Source organism: Amphiprion ocellaris, chromosome 4 (assembly GCF_022539595.1).
Source record: "Amphiprion ocellaris isolate individual 3 ecotype Okinawa chromosome 4, ASM2253959v1, whole genome shotgun sequence".
NCBI classification, from domain to species: domain Eukaryota; kingdom Metazoa; phylum Chordata; class Actinopteri; family Pomacentridae; genus Amphiprion; species Amphiprion ocellaris.
In genome coordinates this window covers 13889484-13904473 of record NC_072769.1, presented here as the reverse complement: position 1 = coordinate 13904473, position 14990 = coordinate 13889484, and the positions used below count along the sequence as shown (strand labels likewise).

General features: G+C 42.5%; 1 protein-coding gene across 7 annotated transcripts in view; it reads right to left on the bottom strand.

The window, feature by feature from the left end:
* Window positions 1-1060: 1060 nt before the first annotated feature.
* grin2bb (glutamate receptor, ionotropic, N-methyl D-aspartate 2B, genome duplicate b) overlaps window positions 1061-14990 on the bottom strand; it is a 111873-nt gene continuing 97943 nt past the window's right edge. For 4 of the 7 annotated variants that reach the window (XM_055009865.1, XM_035957206.2, XM_023290143.3 and 1 more), the window contains 2 exons: window positions 12423-12661; window positions 1061-9037 (listed from right to left, as the gene is read on the bottom strand). In XM_055009865.1, the coding sequence (XP_054865840.1) occupies window positions 6629-9037; window positions 12423-12661 (2648 nt within the window). In that variant the 3' untranslated portion in view covers window positions 1061-6628. The remainder of the gene's footprint in view (window positions 9038-12422; window positions 12662-14990) is intronic. The other 3 variants (XM_055009866.1, XM_035957208.2, XM_035957209.2) reach the window with 3 other exon arrangements.

Below are 14990 nucleotides of genomic sequence, written 5' to 3'. Positions count from 1 at the left end.
GCAGCTGCACCCTGATTCCTCTTTTGTTTCTCTGCTGATTCCCCTGCACAGGTTTCATTCCCCCCCTTCCTTAGTTTTTTTTTTCATACTGTAATCTGTACATCAAACCACCACACCCCATCTTCCTCCCCTTGTTTCCCTCCCTCCTCCTATTTTTCTCTCCTCTCTACACTGCTGTGTGTGGGTGTTAAGCTCAGGCTGTACTTTCCATTTTGGTACTGTATTGTCAATGCATTGTTGCATCCAATCCAGTTAAGATGCTGTGGGAATACTGTATAAATCTCTCTCCCTGTCTCTCTTTCTGCACCCCCTCCTCCCTCCCCATCTCTGGAAAAAGAGCCAGTTGCTAGGTAACAGTTAATTGTCAAGAAGTAGTTACATTTGTTCCGATGCATCCTGAGGTTGTTGGGTTGGTGTAGGGACCGAACAAGTAAGCAGAATAAATGGATGTTTTTCTTTTTTCTTTTTTAGAAGCAGGCAAGAGAACTGATTAAAAGATTATTTCCTACCGCCTCACCTTGTTCTGTGTCAGCATCCAGGACTGCAGATGTTAAAAAATTCTCCCACCAAATCTGTACGCAAGGCATCGGTACATGTTGAAACCCGCTGGTTTCTTTAAATAACTCCTGTTGCTGGACAACGCTTTCAGAGTAAAGAGAGAGTCTGAGGAGTGAGAGGGAGTGAGGTTTTTTGGGGAGCTTTGATCTCTGCTTCTCAGTTCAGTTTGCATCACTTCTCCTTTTCCCACAATACCTCTTTTATTTTTTTCTCTCCATCTCTGTTTCTGGTCTAATAAAGACTCCTGTCTGGCATGGTTGAGTCACATCACATGTTGAGAGTTCTGCTTATTAGAGGACAAAGAGGAACAAACAAAAGATAAAATGAGACAGCAAAAGATGACACTTTGCTGCAGCCATTATCTCCAATCCACTGTTGACCTATAATGATATGATCTGTTGCAATACTGCATTTGAATGTCAAATATAAAACAAGACAAATATGAAAGACATCCCAGTGCTACAATAACAACATGACAGGGGGAAATGAAAGACAAACCAGCTAGGATTTCTTATTTTTTATTAATACTCAACACTTTTATTCCAAAGAGACAGAAGAATAATATTTCTCAGCACTTATTTTCACATTGACTGTGTTTAATCTCATTTTCAATATTACTAAATATTCAATCAAATTTGAAATACTCTCTTCACACAAGTAATTTCTCTCCATACAAAAAATGCAAGGGTGAACTAAATTTTTGTCGTATGTACATTTTTCACAGTCTGTACAGCTCGGGGATGGAGTTGTTTCGATCTTCTGCGGTAAAAACACAAAAAACAGAAGATTTAGCCAAAGAGGAGAAAAGAGACTACCTCTGTATAAATGCAATAGATAATCTATTGTGCTTTCTGGGTACCGATTAATGATGGCGCTTCACAATTTCTCTCTTGAGAAAAACAACTTCCTTTAGTCGGTCTTCGACCAAATCAGAATCAAAAGAAAAAAAAATGCAAACCGTGACTCATTAAATGTGTGCACTATGTGTGTAATAATAAATGATTGCACATATCCTGGCCTGAAGTCATTACAAAAGCAATTTTGCGAGGGGACCTGCGAATCAAAGATTTATCCCAAATAGATGTAATCTCTGCCATTTTGTACAGTTTTTATCAAAAGTCCATGAGCATGAGGTAAAGTATTTACATACAATTTTTATAGTACATGTACAATAAACAGTTATATCTCTCTCTCTCTCTCTCTCACACACACACACACACACACACACACACACACACACACACACACACACACACACACACACACACACACACGCACACACAGTCTCTCTTCCATATGAGCACACACAGAGGTAATCAAGCGTATGTATTCAGGCACATACAATAACAGAAATAATGAAACGTACTGAGATATATTCAAAGGGGGAAAAAAACAGGATAAGTAGTTGAAATAAAAGAAAAGGCTTCATTAGTGACAATGAATGTGTTAACCAAGACCTCAGCCATGTCTAAAAAAGCATCTACACAAACTATCAAGAAAACTGATCTTTGTATAAGATCAACAATAAAAAAAAAAAGAAAAGTATTTTCTAGCCTAGCTGTGAAACTTTTAATCAAATTAGGCTTATTTAATTGAGTATAACCAAAATTTAGACTCTTAGATTGGTGTCTTCTCTTGCACAAACAAGCAAACACACACACACACACACACACACACACACACACCTACAGTACTACATGGATCATCAGTACCAGTGAAAGTGATAAAATTCCAAATATCGTTCAAAAACACACATTTTTTTGGGCTAAAAGTTAAGATTTAAAAAACAGAAATAAAGAAAAAAATTAAGTGTAGACATGCAAGTCCTTACAAACACTAGAGACCCCCTAGTATCATACATACTGACTTGTCAACCAAGAGAAGGAAAGTCTTCTAAGGTTTTGACTGGGATGTACAACAAAGTAAATATTAGCTCCATTCAGTTGGCTTGTGCTTAGGTATTAAAATTTGGTTTGGCAAAATGACTAAAAGTCAGGTTTAAGTGACTGAAAATGGAAAGAAGTTGTCTTAAATAGGAAATTCTAATATTTTAATGATAGAGCGCGCTGGAAATTAAACAAAACACAATTTAGTTTTTATCTTTAGAGCAGAGATGACCTGCTGTGGATTTGGGAGCTGTCGTTTGAGATAAATACCTACAAATCCATCAATAGCAAAAGGCTTTTCACAAAATGTACCATTGGCTTTAAGCACAATTTCTCCCCTTTGTTCTTTTTCTCCAAAAAAGTCTGCAGTCGACACAATCCAAACGGGACTTTGGACTTGAGGGCAAAATCTTCCCTTCATCAAAATCTCAGCATGTGAAACAGATTATGGCCCACTGTGGAGGGACAAGTCAAGGTTGCAGTACACAAGGAAATTATTTTGTATGTTCCATGCAATGAAAAATGTGAGTTTGAGCACTGATGAGTGGGAGGAGAATCGGGTAGATTTACTGTATTACTGTATATCCAGGTTCTCTCTGAGATAATACAGGAAAACGTGGGAAACACTTTCTTGCTGAGAGCTGATCTAATCCACATGTACAGGGATATTTTTGCTTCCTTCGATCTCAGAAAAACCCCAAATATTCAGTTCACATGAAAAAGCAAAAATTGAAACACTGCTGTGTGCCGACATAGCCCGAACCCCAAAGCCTTGCTGGCCAATTGGAATCCTGGAAAAAAGTGATGAGTGGTTCTGGTGGCCTACCAACAGCGGTGCATGTAGGAAGGAAGACATCATGTATGTGGACTGATTGTGCCGCCTCTGTTCCTCAGCATAGTGGAAAAATAACTACATTTATGTGTAAAAGTCTTATTAGCAAGGTTAGCATCACCACTAATTCTGGTTTGTCTGCCACTGCACAAAATCACCTCATGCCAACAAACTACGCTTTGACAAATCAGAAGTCTTCGGCTACATCTACGCTAAACTGTTTTCATTTTAAAACACTACTATATACACTACCGTTCAAAAGTTTGCGGTCACCCAGACAATTTCATGTTTTACATGGAAACTCACACTTTTATTCATGTGCTAACATAATTGCACAATGGTCTAATCAGGGTTTGTAATCATCAATTAGTCTTTCAACACCATTAGCTAACACAATGTAGCATTAGAACACAGGAGTGATGGTTGCTGGGAATGTTCCTCTGTACCTCTATGTAGATATTCCATTAAAAATCTGCTGTTTCCAGCTAGAATAGTCATTTACCACATTAACGTCTAGACTGTATTTCTGATTCATTTAATGTTATCTTCATTGGAAAAAAAATGCTTTTCTTTCAAAAATTAAGACATTTCTAAGTGACCCCAAACTTTTGAACGGTCGTTTATATCTCTATTATCCACACTGCTCTGGTGTGTTGTACTGCTAAAATGGAGACTCTGGGTGACACTGCTGACCCCCTTTTGGTTTTAAAACTCCAAGGTTGCAGTTCAGGCTGGATGGGCAGAAATAAAGACTTTTGGAAACCACAATGCAGACACCCAGTGTTTGCTTTTTGTTTGGTTATTAGCTGCCACTATGTGCCATTACCTGATTTAATACACTCCTATCACATGACTGGAAGGTTAGAAATGCCTCGACTACCAGTGGTTAACCAACATAACGAATTACAGGCGTTGCTTACCTCTTTGTCTATGCTAGTGGCTGTTGCACATTTGCGGAAATATGTTCTTTCTCCGTAGTATTTTCTACCACCTCCTGCTTCGTGCCTGCATGCCCAGTGTATGTGAATGGTCACGTAATATGCGTTTTAATGCATGTTTGTATGCACAGAGATTATTTGTGATGATGCTGACAGAGACTGATGTCTTTGAACATCTTCACTCTGGAAGGAGTTTTCCAAAAGGTCTGTTTCCAGTGACCTGAAACTGTGTTTGCATGAGTGCAAAAGCCCAAAACACATAGAAAGAGCTAAATTTGAAAAAAAAAAATACCCAGGTACATGTGGCCTTCGATGAAAAAATCTGTGTTTTCACATCCGTTTGTTAAATATGAAGCTACAGTCAATTAGCTTAACTTCGAATTATAAGGATTAAACAAACAATCCTACCTCTGTCTGAAAGTAAAGAAATCTGTCTGCTGGCACCTTTAGAGCTCAGAAATGCACTTTTTTGTTCAATCTATAAAAACAGAAGTTGTGGTTTTGTGGGCAGTGTACAACCTCTCTCATGTTTCTATCCTTAGACTGTGTGCAAATTAAGCAAGTAAAATATGACCTGTGTATTACAGAGGTTTAGAGCTGCTGCTCGGTGAGATTTTTGTCTTCAGACAAAGCCTCAATAGCAGCTTTTTTTTTTTTTTTTTAAATCTCTTTATGCTCAGATAAGCTTATGGATAGATTCATATTTAAGGTTCAAACATAAAAGTGTTATTAGTGTTCTCTGCAAGATTAAAAAATTAAAGACTCTTCCTTTAAATTGCAGGGGAGACGCTATTCAATATGTTTTTATAGTGTTTATCCCACATCCAAGCTAAAAACAAAGTTATGAGACCATGATTTGGGATTGTGTACTCAAATAGTTAAATTTATGAGCCTGCTGAGGTCCTTTACACCTGCACTACAATCCAGTACTAAACCCTTGTACTCCTCCCATCGCTCAAATGTGATCACCTAATACGGCAGGCAGGGCTTGTAACAGTAATCATGAGAAAATTAACTGCTCATCCCAGCAACAGAGGTCTCTCTCTCTAAGAGTCCATTATGACTCTGTCTTGAACAGCAAAACTGTCACGGCCAATTGGGCCAGACCCAATGAAACGCCATGAGAGCAACAAGCGCACATTAAGTGCGATTTACATCTATTTAATGGATATAGTTGGTTTCTGGGTCATCAGTTATGAGAAGGTTAGAAGTGATAAAATTTGTGGCGCATCTTGGTAAATGATTTAAAGGACTGACTTGTAGTTAGAATAACTGTGGACTTAATAGTACAAGCAGAAATGTTCACTGTGTACTTTTATTGGTTTGGGATTCAAGTAGAAATTTAAGCTTCCTCTACTGCAGGTCTAAACGCCTAAAGCTCTACCCTCATATCAGACTTTATTTGTATTTTCATTCTCAAACCGATTGATTAATTGTTTGCAGGTGGACCTGTCTATCAACAGAAGACAGATAGAAAATCAGTATTAGTCCATTAAGGCACATCCAGCTGAAAATGTGAGACCCATTTGGTACTGCCAAGCAGAAAGAAACGAGAGGAAAATGGCAAATCAGTATGATGATGTTGCTTCTGCAGCTGAAAAAGACCTTCGCAAAATTCTAAGTACATACAACGTACTCAGCAAGTCATGCCTTTCACATACACTTCACAGCAATCAAAAGTAAGAAAAGTAAAAAAAAATCAAACATGAAGAATTAATAGCAAAGAAGAGTCCAAATTACAGGAACCCAAAAAAAGATCTGAACTGACAGCCAATCTACCAGTCTCCTGTAATGTTGGTAAGCTAAGAAAGAATCAACATCATACAAATATGCAACATGAAATATTCAAATAAATAAAATGTAAAAACAATCCAAACCGATCATCATTAAACACTGGAATAATATTCAATAATATTATTAACATTATCGATACAATTATTATTAGTTTACCCTGTTACTTCAACAGAAGTGTTGATTTCTCATTCATGATTGTATTTCCGTTGCTAAACAAAATGTTTGTTTTGGTGTTGAGGAGCTGCAGGAGGGAGGAAAAGACAATGAGTATGTGAAGAGCAGAGACTGGAGATTTGATTTCACTTTTCCCCTCCCTTCCTCCCTCCCTCCCTCCTTTCAGATCCCTCTCTGAGCGTCGAAGCAGCACCAGAATCCTCTCTTCTCATTAAAAACTTGTCTCCCGTCGGACTTCGCCACAGCTTAGCCGGCAGTGGCCTCTGTGCATTGTCCAAATTCTTTCCATTTAGTGGAGTTGAGAACAACACACACACTATCGTGTCTCCTCATTCCCTTCACGCAGAGAGGTCATCAGGCTGTGCTGTTTCTCCTTTATCCTCCTTTCCTCATTTCCTTTGTTCACTTCATCTTCTCTGTCTTTCTTTCTTCCTCCATCTTCACACTCAGACATCTGACTCAATGCTGGAGAGCTTTTCGTAAACGTGTCCATTGCTGGCACCGTTGAAGGGTCTCTGTCCCTGCCCCAAACCTAATGTGTCCCTGCCCCCAGGCAGTAGCTTGTTGCCCCCGTGGTGGTTCCCCATGGGCCCTCCCACCCCGCCCAGACACAGCTCTTTGGGGAACCTGGGGGCCACATTGGACATCACCCCAGCGGTGGCGGACGCGGGTAAATAGGAAGTTGCTCCCATGGAGCCGCGGAAGTCCCCTCCTCCTCGGCTGTTGTTGAGAAGTTGCTGCTGCTGCTGCTGCTGTTGCTGCGTCTGTGGCTTTTTGATGTAGTACGGTTTGGCACCGTGTAATAGACACTGGTCGTCGCCGAAGGTTGGGATGAAGGGGTTCTGGTTCACCTTATCTGGGTAGAGAGATTTAGACAAGGAGTAAGTCCCGGCCCCTCTGCTACCACCACCACCACCACCACCACAGCCCCCACCTCCCATCATAGCTCTATCTCTGTCCCTCAGGTCTCTCTCCCCCACCGACCGCCGGTGCAACCCACCTTCGCCTCCACGGAACAAACTGAAGGAGGAGCCTCCTTTCACCCTATCCCCGCCTATTCCTCCAAACATGGGAGAATCTCTGTCACCTGAATACCTCTCAAACATGTGAGCGTAAGGGCTGGGGCCCTCCATATATCGGTCTTTCTCTTTCAAGCTAACACTTCGGGGCTGGGCAAACTGCCCCCCAGCGCCCCCACCTACCCCTCCCATGCGGCCTGCTCCCTCCCTCTGCAGGTCCACAAATGTGTCATATGAGTGCTGCCTCCGTAACACCCTCCCACCCGGCCCTAGCTTCCTGCGATGTGTCTGAGTTTGTGTCTGACTGGGTCCTACGCTACTCTTCCCTCCTGTGAACACCATGTTATTATCCTCGCTGATGTTGTAAAGGTTGCTTGGCTGCATCTTACAGGAGTCACAGCGTTTGCATGAAGCCGAGCTAGGGCGGCTGCTGCTCCCCCCGACACCGCTAGCTGGACATGTACCTCCTCCTACACCTCCGCTATGGTGACACACACTGTGGCAGTTACGACACTCCCAGTCACCCCCTGCTATGCCTCCCCCTCCAATCCCAGAACCCCCCTTTTCCCAGCAGGTATGGGCCTGCTGCCCTGCTGATACTGTCCCAAGCCCACTTTTACACTCTGGTTTCTTTCCTTTACCTTTGAGGAAGTCTTCCACAGGTACTAAGCTTTTACAGATACCACCACCGCTACCACCGCCCACACCGCTTCCTCCACTTCCACCCTCTTGCTCCCACTTGGCCTTGCCCTCCTTGGAGCGAAACTGGTCCGCATAGAAATCCCTCAGGTTCTCTTTGTCTTTGCGGAATAAATAAGGTGAAGAATTACCCCCTCCTCCTCCCCTCTTCCGCTCCAGGGGAGGTGAGACCGTGCGGTGTGCCAGGGGTCCGTGGGGGAAGTGGTGATGGACGGTGTGGTGGTGGGGTCTCCTCCTGAAGCCACTCAGCTCTATCTCGTCCTGCTCCCGTCTGCACTTGGCAGATGCCGGCCTTTTTTTCAGGCTGTCCCTGTACTGCTTACGTCGCTTGTTGTTGCCCTCCAGGTTGCCGTAGGTGACAGTGTGCGTGGAGATATCCGATACATCAGAGCGAATGTTCCCATCGTCACCTCCCGAGCCACCCCCACCCCCACCACAGTACCTGTCATGCCCCCCGATGAGCCCCGTGCTGGATGCGCCTCCTTTGAAAGAAAATCTGCCGTACACATTGCTTCCCTTGAACCCACCCTGGTTGGACTCCGTAGGGGTGTGTCCAGCGATCAGGTCAAATTTACTTGTGTTCCTGTGAGTCATGGAGGGGCGGGGCTGGGTGGTGAAGATGGGAGCTACTCCTCCCCCTAAACTGTCGCAATCAAACATGCCCCCCTCCAACGAGCTAGCGCTGCCTAAGCTACGCGGCCTATTTGGCGGGGGGCCGGACATACCCAGAGCCGAGGCCGGGTGGTGGTGCCGGTAATGGTCCTGGTACAGGTTGCTGTCCTTCAGGGGCAAGTTGCCAAAAGTCCTCTCCACCTCGCTGATGTAGTCACTGAACATGTTGTCCTCTGGCATGTACGGCGGCGCAGACTTGCAGTCTACAGGGTGACCCACCAGGCTGCGACGGTGCTCCTGGATGTCATAGATGGCCGACTCTGGCCGGCTGCTGTGGCTGTACTCCAGAGCAGCGTGTGGAGAGCCGTTAATGCCAGGGACAGCGGTCATGTCCTTGGCGGTGCGTAGCAACCGCAGGATGTTCGAATGGGTGTTGTTCATGTTCTTCTTCATGGTGGATGAGGGTGAGTCTATAGTTGACTTGTTTTCCTCGATTTGTACCCCGTGGATGCAGCTGTAGATACCCTGGAGTGTGAAAATTAGAAGAAAAGGGAGGTAGAGAGAGAAAGAGAGGGTGAGACAGGCCATGGAAGGAGGAAGAAAGAAGAAGAGTGAGAGTGGCAAGGTATGAAACCCAACAGTAAAACGTGGGGCAGTAGTAAGGAGTCGAGCACCAGAGAGGATTTAATGTTAGTGAAGACGGAGCCAAACAGAAAGACACATAGACAGACGGACGGACAGACGGGCGGACAGACCGAGACAGAGAGAAAGAGAGAAAGAAAGAGAGAGAGAGAGACAGAGAGAGACAGAGAGAGGCAAACAGAAATAGGCAGAGGCAGAGAGGTTAATGCATCTCCATGTTCTCTATGACCACTCTCTTGTTTACACACTATTAAACAGTAATAGGGGCTGAGTTCATAAAGGACTTTTCTCTGGGGAACAGTATGGACCCACACAGCTGCTGCTCAGCACTCAGAGACTGAGAGCCGAAGGGACAGAGCGGATCAGCGCCGTGATTGATAACACGAGTGGAGAAGTCAGGTCGTGGTTTTGAAAACCAATCAATAGGTTTAATCAATGTAGTTTAAATTCAGCTGACACTGGTGCCGCCGGCATTGTTCATCACAAGAGTTTTACCTGTTTCCTTTCAAGAAAAAAAACAAGGAAATGAATCACTTTGCAAAAGTTTCTCTGACGTACTACAGATATCACAGACATAAGCGTGAACTAACATCTATTTAAAATGTCATCATCCATCACTGTGTGTGTTTATTTTGGCTGCTTGGTAAAAGCAGGGCTTTCATGCGAGCGGAGTCAAAGAAGCGTATTTAAACAAGGGCTGAGGGAATCTGTCGTTGAGGCGACAGCCAAATCTGAAAGGTCGAGGACACACTACCCACCAGCCAGGACGAGGGCCAACATTCCTCAAAGGCGTCAACTTGTCAGAAACAGTTTCTGTCTGTCTCTTAGTCACTTTACCCGTCGCTGAGCTACATTCATGAATATGAGTCGTCAACCCTCTTTTCTTTTATGCCCCCATTCTTTCTTTGTGTCTGTTTTATCTCAGTTTCCGGGTGCCTTGGTGAGCAGCAGCTGCTCCAATGGGATTGTCTGTCTTTACTGTATCTCTCTGCATCAATTGCTACTATGGCTGCAGTGAAAGGTAATGGAACACAGGTTAGTGGTACATCGGTCTGTCTGTTCTTTTCTACTCGTCTTTTGTCCTGCTACCGGTTCCGTTCTTTATCATGACTCTTCCTAACTGATCTCTTTTTCTCTCTTTGTGTCTTTTTAGCCCTTGTCCATTCTTACACTTGCAGTTTCTTTGAATACTGCAATATTTTTTTTCTTTCTCACGCTGCCTTTTCTTCTTTAACCAGGCGGGAAAATGAATAAAAGATGTCTGTCTGTAGAACCAATCCTGAGTTAGTGGAGCCACTTTTGAAATGTGAGTTTAAAATGGGTGTAATTCAACAAGTAAAATCAAGCATATTAGGGAGCATAGGGCATACTGAAGTCATCATGAAAAAATCTGTTCTTATGCTTTGTATATAAAAAAAAAGACAGACAGAGGTGAGATCGTTGCCAGTTTAGCAATTAAAGAGAGTAGTGTCTTTCAGAAGTTCTAATAGTAATTTCTCTTGTTTAAGGTCACTGAGTAGGAGTAAACCAAATGACATTACAATTAGAAACAGCTTCATCCTCAAGATCAAACACACAAACACGGGTGTCCTTTTGTCTTGCAAATAATAACTAAGACAATTTGCATGTGACAACAACCTGCCTCTTAAAAGGTAACATTATGCAAATGAACTACACCTCAAGTGATTATTTCTATGGACCCAAATTAAATGGTGAGGAGGTTAAGAAGTAAACAAGGCTTGGATTCTCACAAGCTCTCTTTCACTTTTAGCATAACTGCGTTAGTGCAACACAATGAAAGACATCCAGGAGAGCGTGTCCGAAAATGTGCAAGAATTTTAAGGATGAATGTGTCTCTTCCCTCTCCATATAGTGAGTTTTTTCACCTCACTTCTGAATGCGATCATTTCTAATAAGTCTTAACACTTTTGCCTTCAGATTACTTTGTTTAAAGCATATTGAGATGCTTGCTTTGTGTCAACTTTTGTTGTTGCAATTTAGCAGTTTTTCCTCCATATTGGGTATTTGTTTTAAGGCTGCCGTAAGCACAGTTGCTGTCAATTACATCAAAAAGCTCAAGGCTTTCATAGGGTAGTTATGTAAAGGTCAGTCCATGCTTTCCATTTCCAACTGCACATGCGGGATGTTTACAAAAGACCCATTTGTGGACGTCCGGCTGCAGCCCAAAATTTGTGGCTTTATAGACTGTAAACACTGTCAAGAATAATGAAACTTAAAACAAATATTTTTGGGAAGATGAGTCTGTGCAGGTAGATTCTCATAATTCATCTTCGTCGACAACTTTATAATTCATCACTAAAAGAGTTGTAATTGAAGTAGTTGCTGTCAAAGTTTGGAAGTCTTTTGATTTCTATACTTTGTGCATCAACAGAACCCAAACACAGTGGGAAGTTCTAAATTCTCCAGAAATCTTGTGCTTGGTCTGCCTACTCACCACACCTCAGCAATAATCCTACTGACACGGCGTTGCAGCCGAATCTGTAATTAACTGCTCTATGCTGTAAAAGGTGCCAAGTCACAGCCCACTTACCAGAAAAATATCTACAGTGCCCTGTGTGTTTTTCTGTGTTTGATATGAGGGGCAATACCACCACTTGCATAGCAGAAAAGAGCTGCATGTGCTTGTCCATGTCCAATTTCAAAGTCTGCATCGGTCAGCACAGGGGGATGTGGAGACGATGAACTGGCCTTTACTATTCGCAATAAACTGTCATATTTGACACCTTCTGCATACTAATAAAACTGACAAACTTTTTAAAACCAAATACAAATTTACATTGAACAAGACTTAAATGCAATTATTTGCATCAAATATTTCTTTATATAGTCCTGGCATCTAAATAAGGAAATGGTCAAGACAATATTTTAAACTAATAAAGTGATTTTCAAAAGAAAATAATTGGAAGGAGGACATAAATGCTTTGTTGGATTGGTACAAATAGGGTCTTTGTTGGATAACTGTATATTATATTATTTTTGCTCTACTGGGAAGCACAATCGCAAATGTTTAATTATTGTAGAATTAAGATAGGTGTTATTTTTTTGTATAACACAGTTTGGCTTGTATTGTATTGTTTTGTTTAACAACTACCTAAAAAAGCCACAGGTAACTCAGGTGAGTCATTGCATCCTTCTGACCAACTCGATACACCTCAACCACAGCCAGTGGTTTGAAAACAGCCACTCCTGTGATCTTTCTGTCAGGAAGACAAAGGTCAGACCTAAAATAAAACATCAACACACTCACTCTGCTAATGGAGAAGGTGAGCCCGGGCTTTCCAGAGCACACGCCCATGAAGCAGAAGCGCAGTTGCCAGTAGAACAAATGTTCGCAGATGAAGGTGATGAGTGACAGAACCATGGCGGCCCCGAGCATGTAGAACACCCCCGCCATGTTGTCCACGTCCAGCTGGCTGCTCATCACCTCATTCTTCTCATTGTGGCAGATGCCTGTCAGCCACAGGGCCTCCAACTCCTCCATCTCACCTGGAGACACATAACCACAGGTTACCGTATCTTTGTGCTGGTCACGTGCGACCTGTGCACTTGGATGGGTTTGCCTGTAGGTGTTTGAAAATGCAGGTGCAACAAAAAGAGGGCACATTTTTTAGATGGGCATTGATGCCAAAAACAACTCAGGTCTCATGTACGTGCAACAAATGTCATATTGCATTATTTTTGACTGAACGCCCCCGAGAGGACCATCCTCATTAAGGATTGCTTATGCAAGGCTTCCTTGTTCTGGGGAAAAACACAACTGCCGGCTGGGACTTGACAGTCCTCAGAGAGGAAGTGTGTGTGTGGTCATGTGACAAGTGTTTCCGCCCTAAAATGTGTCTCCCTCAGTTCCACATTCCTGGAGGAACGCTAAGGGGGGAGGACATGTCCAGAGAGATTTGTTTGATCTGCACCAATGGTCTTGTTTTGTGTATGTGTCTGTGTGAGATCAAGGAGTCTATGCAGTATTTTCCCATTGCCTACATAACACTAATTTGTGTAAGGATGTCTGTGCAGAGGAGTGTGTTTGTACCATACAGCCATCAAATAGTTTTCACCAAGATTTTATGCGGCATTCTTAAGATGATTGGTTGTAAGCTGTTTTTAGTGATGAACACCACAAAGAAAGTCATTACTGAGACTAAAACGTGAAGCAATGTCAACTATGGGAAAGACAATGTAGTTTGAGGGCAGTCATTTTGTTCAGGGAAAGTGTAGTAACATTTGGTAGTTTTAATATCACACTGTCCGTCATACCAACAACTTACTTGGAGCCAGGAGGCGCATAGCATAGCATAGCATATACACAGGTAGCAGTAGCAAAGGTAAAGTTCAAATTTACAGTTACACCTTATTTAAGCCCGATACAAACAGAAATGTACAGCCAACAAACTTTTACCAGCCACCCCACCAACACACATAGTATGGGATGACAAGTCAAAGTCTTGTCCACCAAAACTGACTCTTTGGTTTGAGACGTAGTTTTAAAGAAATCAAAATGGTACAAGATTGCCCTACAGGTATTTGAAGATTTACACATTTTTCAATTAAATGTCCCACATTGTGCCTCTTTCCAGCAAGTCTCACACGTCCCAACAGTGTTGTTCATTCAGTGATGGTTCATTTCAACATGACTTTATAGCCCCTGGTTTTAAAGGTTGTTTAAAAGGTCTGTTTAGCTCTGAGAACCAGTGAGCTGCTGTTGCCCCACCTCCTTCAGGAAGAACATGTTGTCTGCATCTGTGATTGACAGCCAGAGCTATAAATTTCAGATCGCATATGCTGTTTTTTTAGGCATTGCATAGCGTCTAGGTCGAATTCATACTTGCTTGTAAGGCTGGGAGGCTAACTAGTTGTTGGGGGCTTTGAGGAGTGCCAGAAGTAAACACCTTTATACCTTAACAGCCTCTATTTTACACCTCAAACCACAAGAAAAACAGATTTTCACCATTCAAGCCCAAATATCTCATTGAATGTCTTCAAACCAGAAAGGGGAATTTATTGATTCCCTTTAAAACCAGGCTCAGAGTATTTAATTCCTGACAGACATTCATGATTGGTTCTTTTCAACAGTGTGTAGCTTTCAATAATCATTGCTTACTGCTATTAAATCTGTATGTGCTTATTTTAGAGCTATGTGAACCAAACTGAAATGAATGAGTAAGACTCAGATCAATACACAGAATCTGCAATGAAACCGAGATCTATATTATCACAATTATCCTTTCTATTCCTCCCTTCATTAAATTCTAATATTTTTCCCTCCTCTGTTAGCAGCTCTCACTTTACTGTTGTAAGGCCAATGTTGATCTTCTCCCTGTGCATATACGCCATGATGTTCATATCTTGACTCCAACAGGATGCGACAGATAAGAGCAAACATCGATGAGTCTGGTCTCCTAACCTGGACTAACGTATGTGTGTTGACAGCCAAACAGTCTACGTGAAAGTAATGAGAGGAAAAGTCTGATGTGTTGGCCTCATGTACACAGCTGACAGAACAATAAGACTTTACTTCCATTTGCAAATCCGTGCAGACATGTCTGATCTTTGAGAAAAACACACACTGAAGTGTGCACACTGTTTATGTACACACACACACATGTCTTGCAAACACACATACGTGCACAAACTGGCACTTTAGTATACATCACTCAAGAGGTTTCCAAGAGCGTACGTCGAGGTCTGACTCAGTCTGCCTCCTAAAGATCTAATCCATGGTGAATGTTCTCTCTGTACTGACCTCTTTATCCATCAGGCGCGCCAGAATGGAAAGTGATAGGACCTCGAAGGCCGCTGTCTGTGTATGTGTACATGT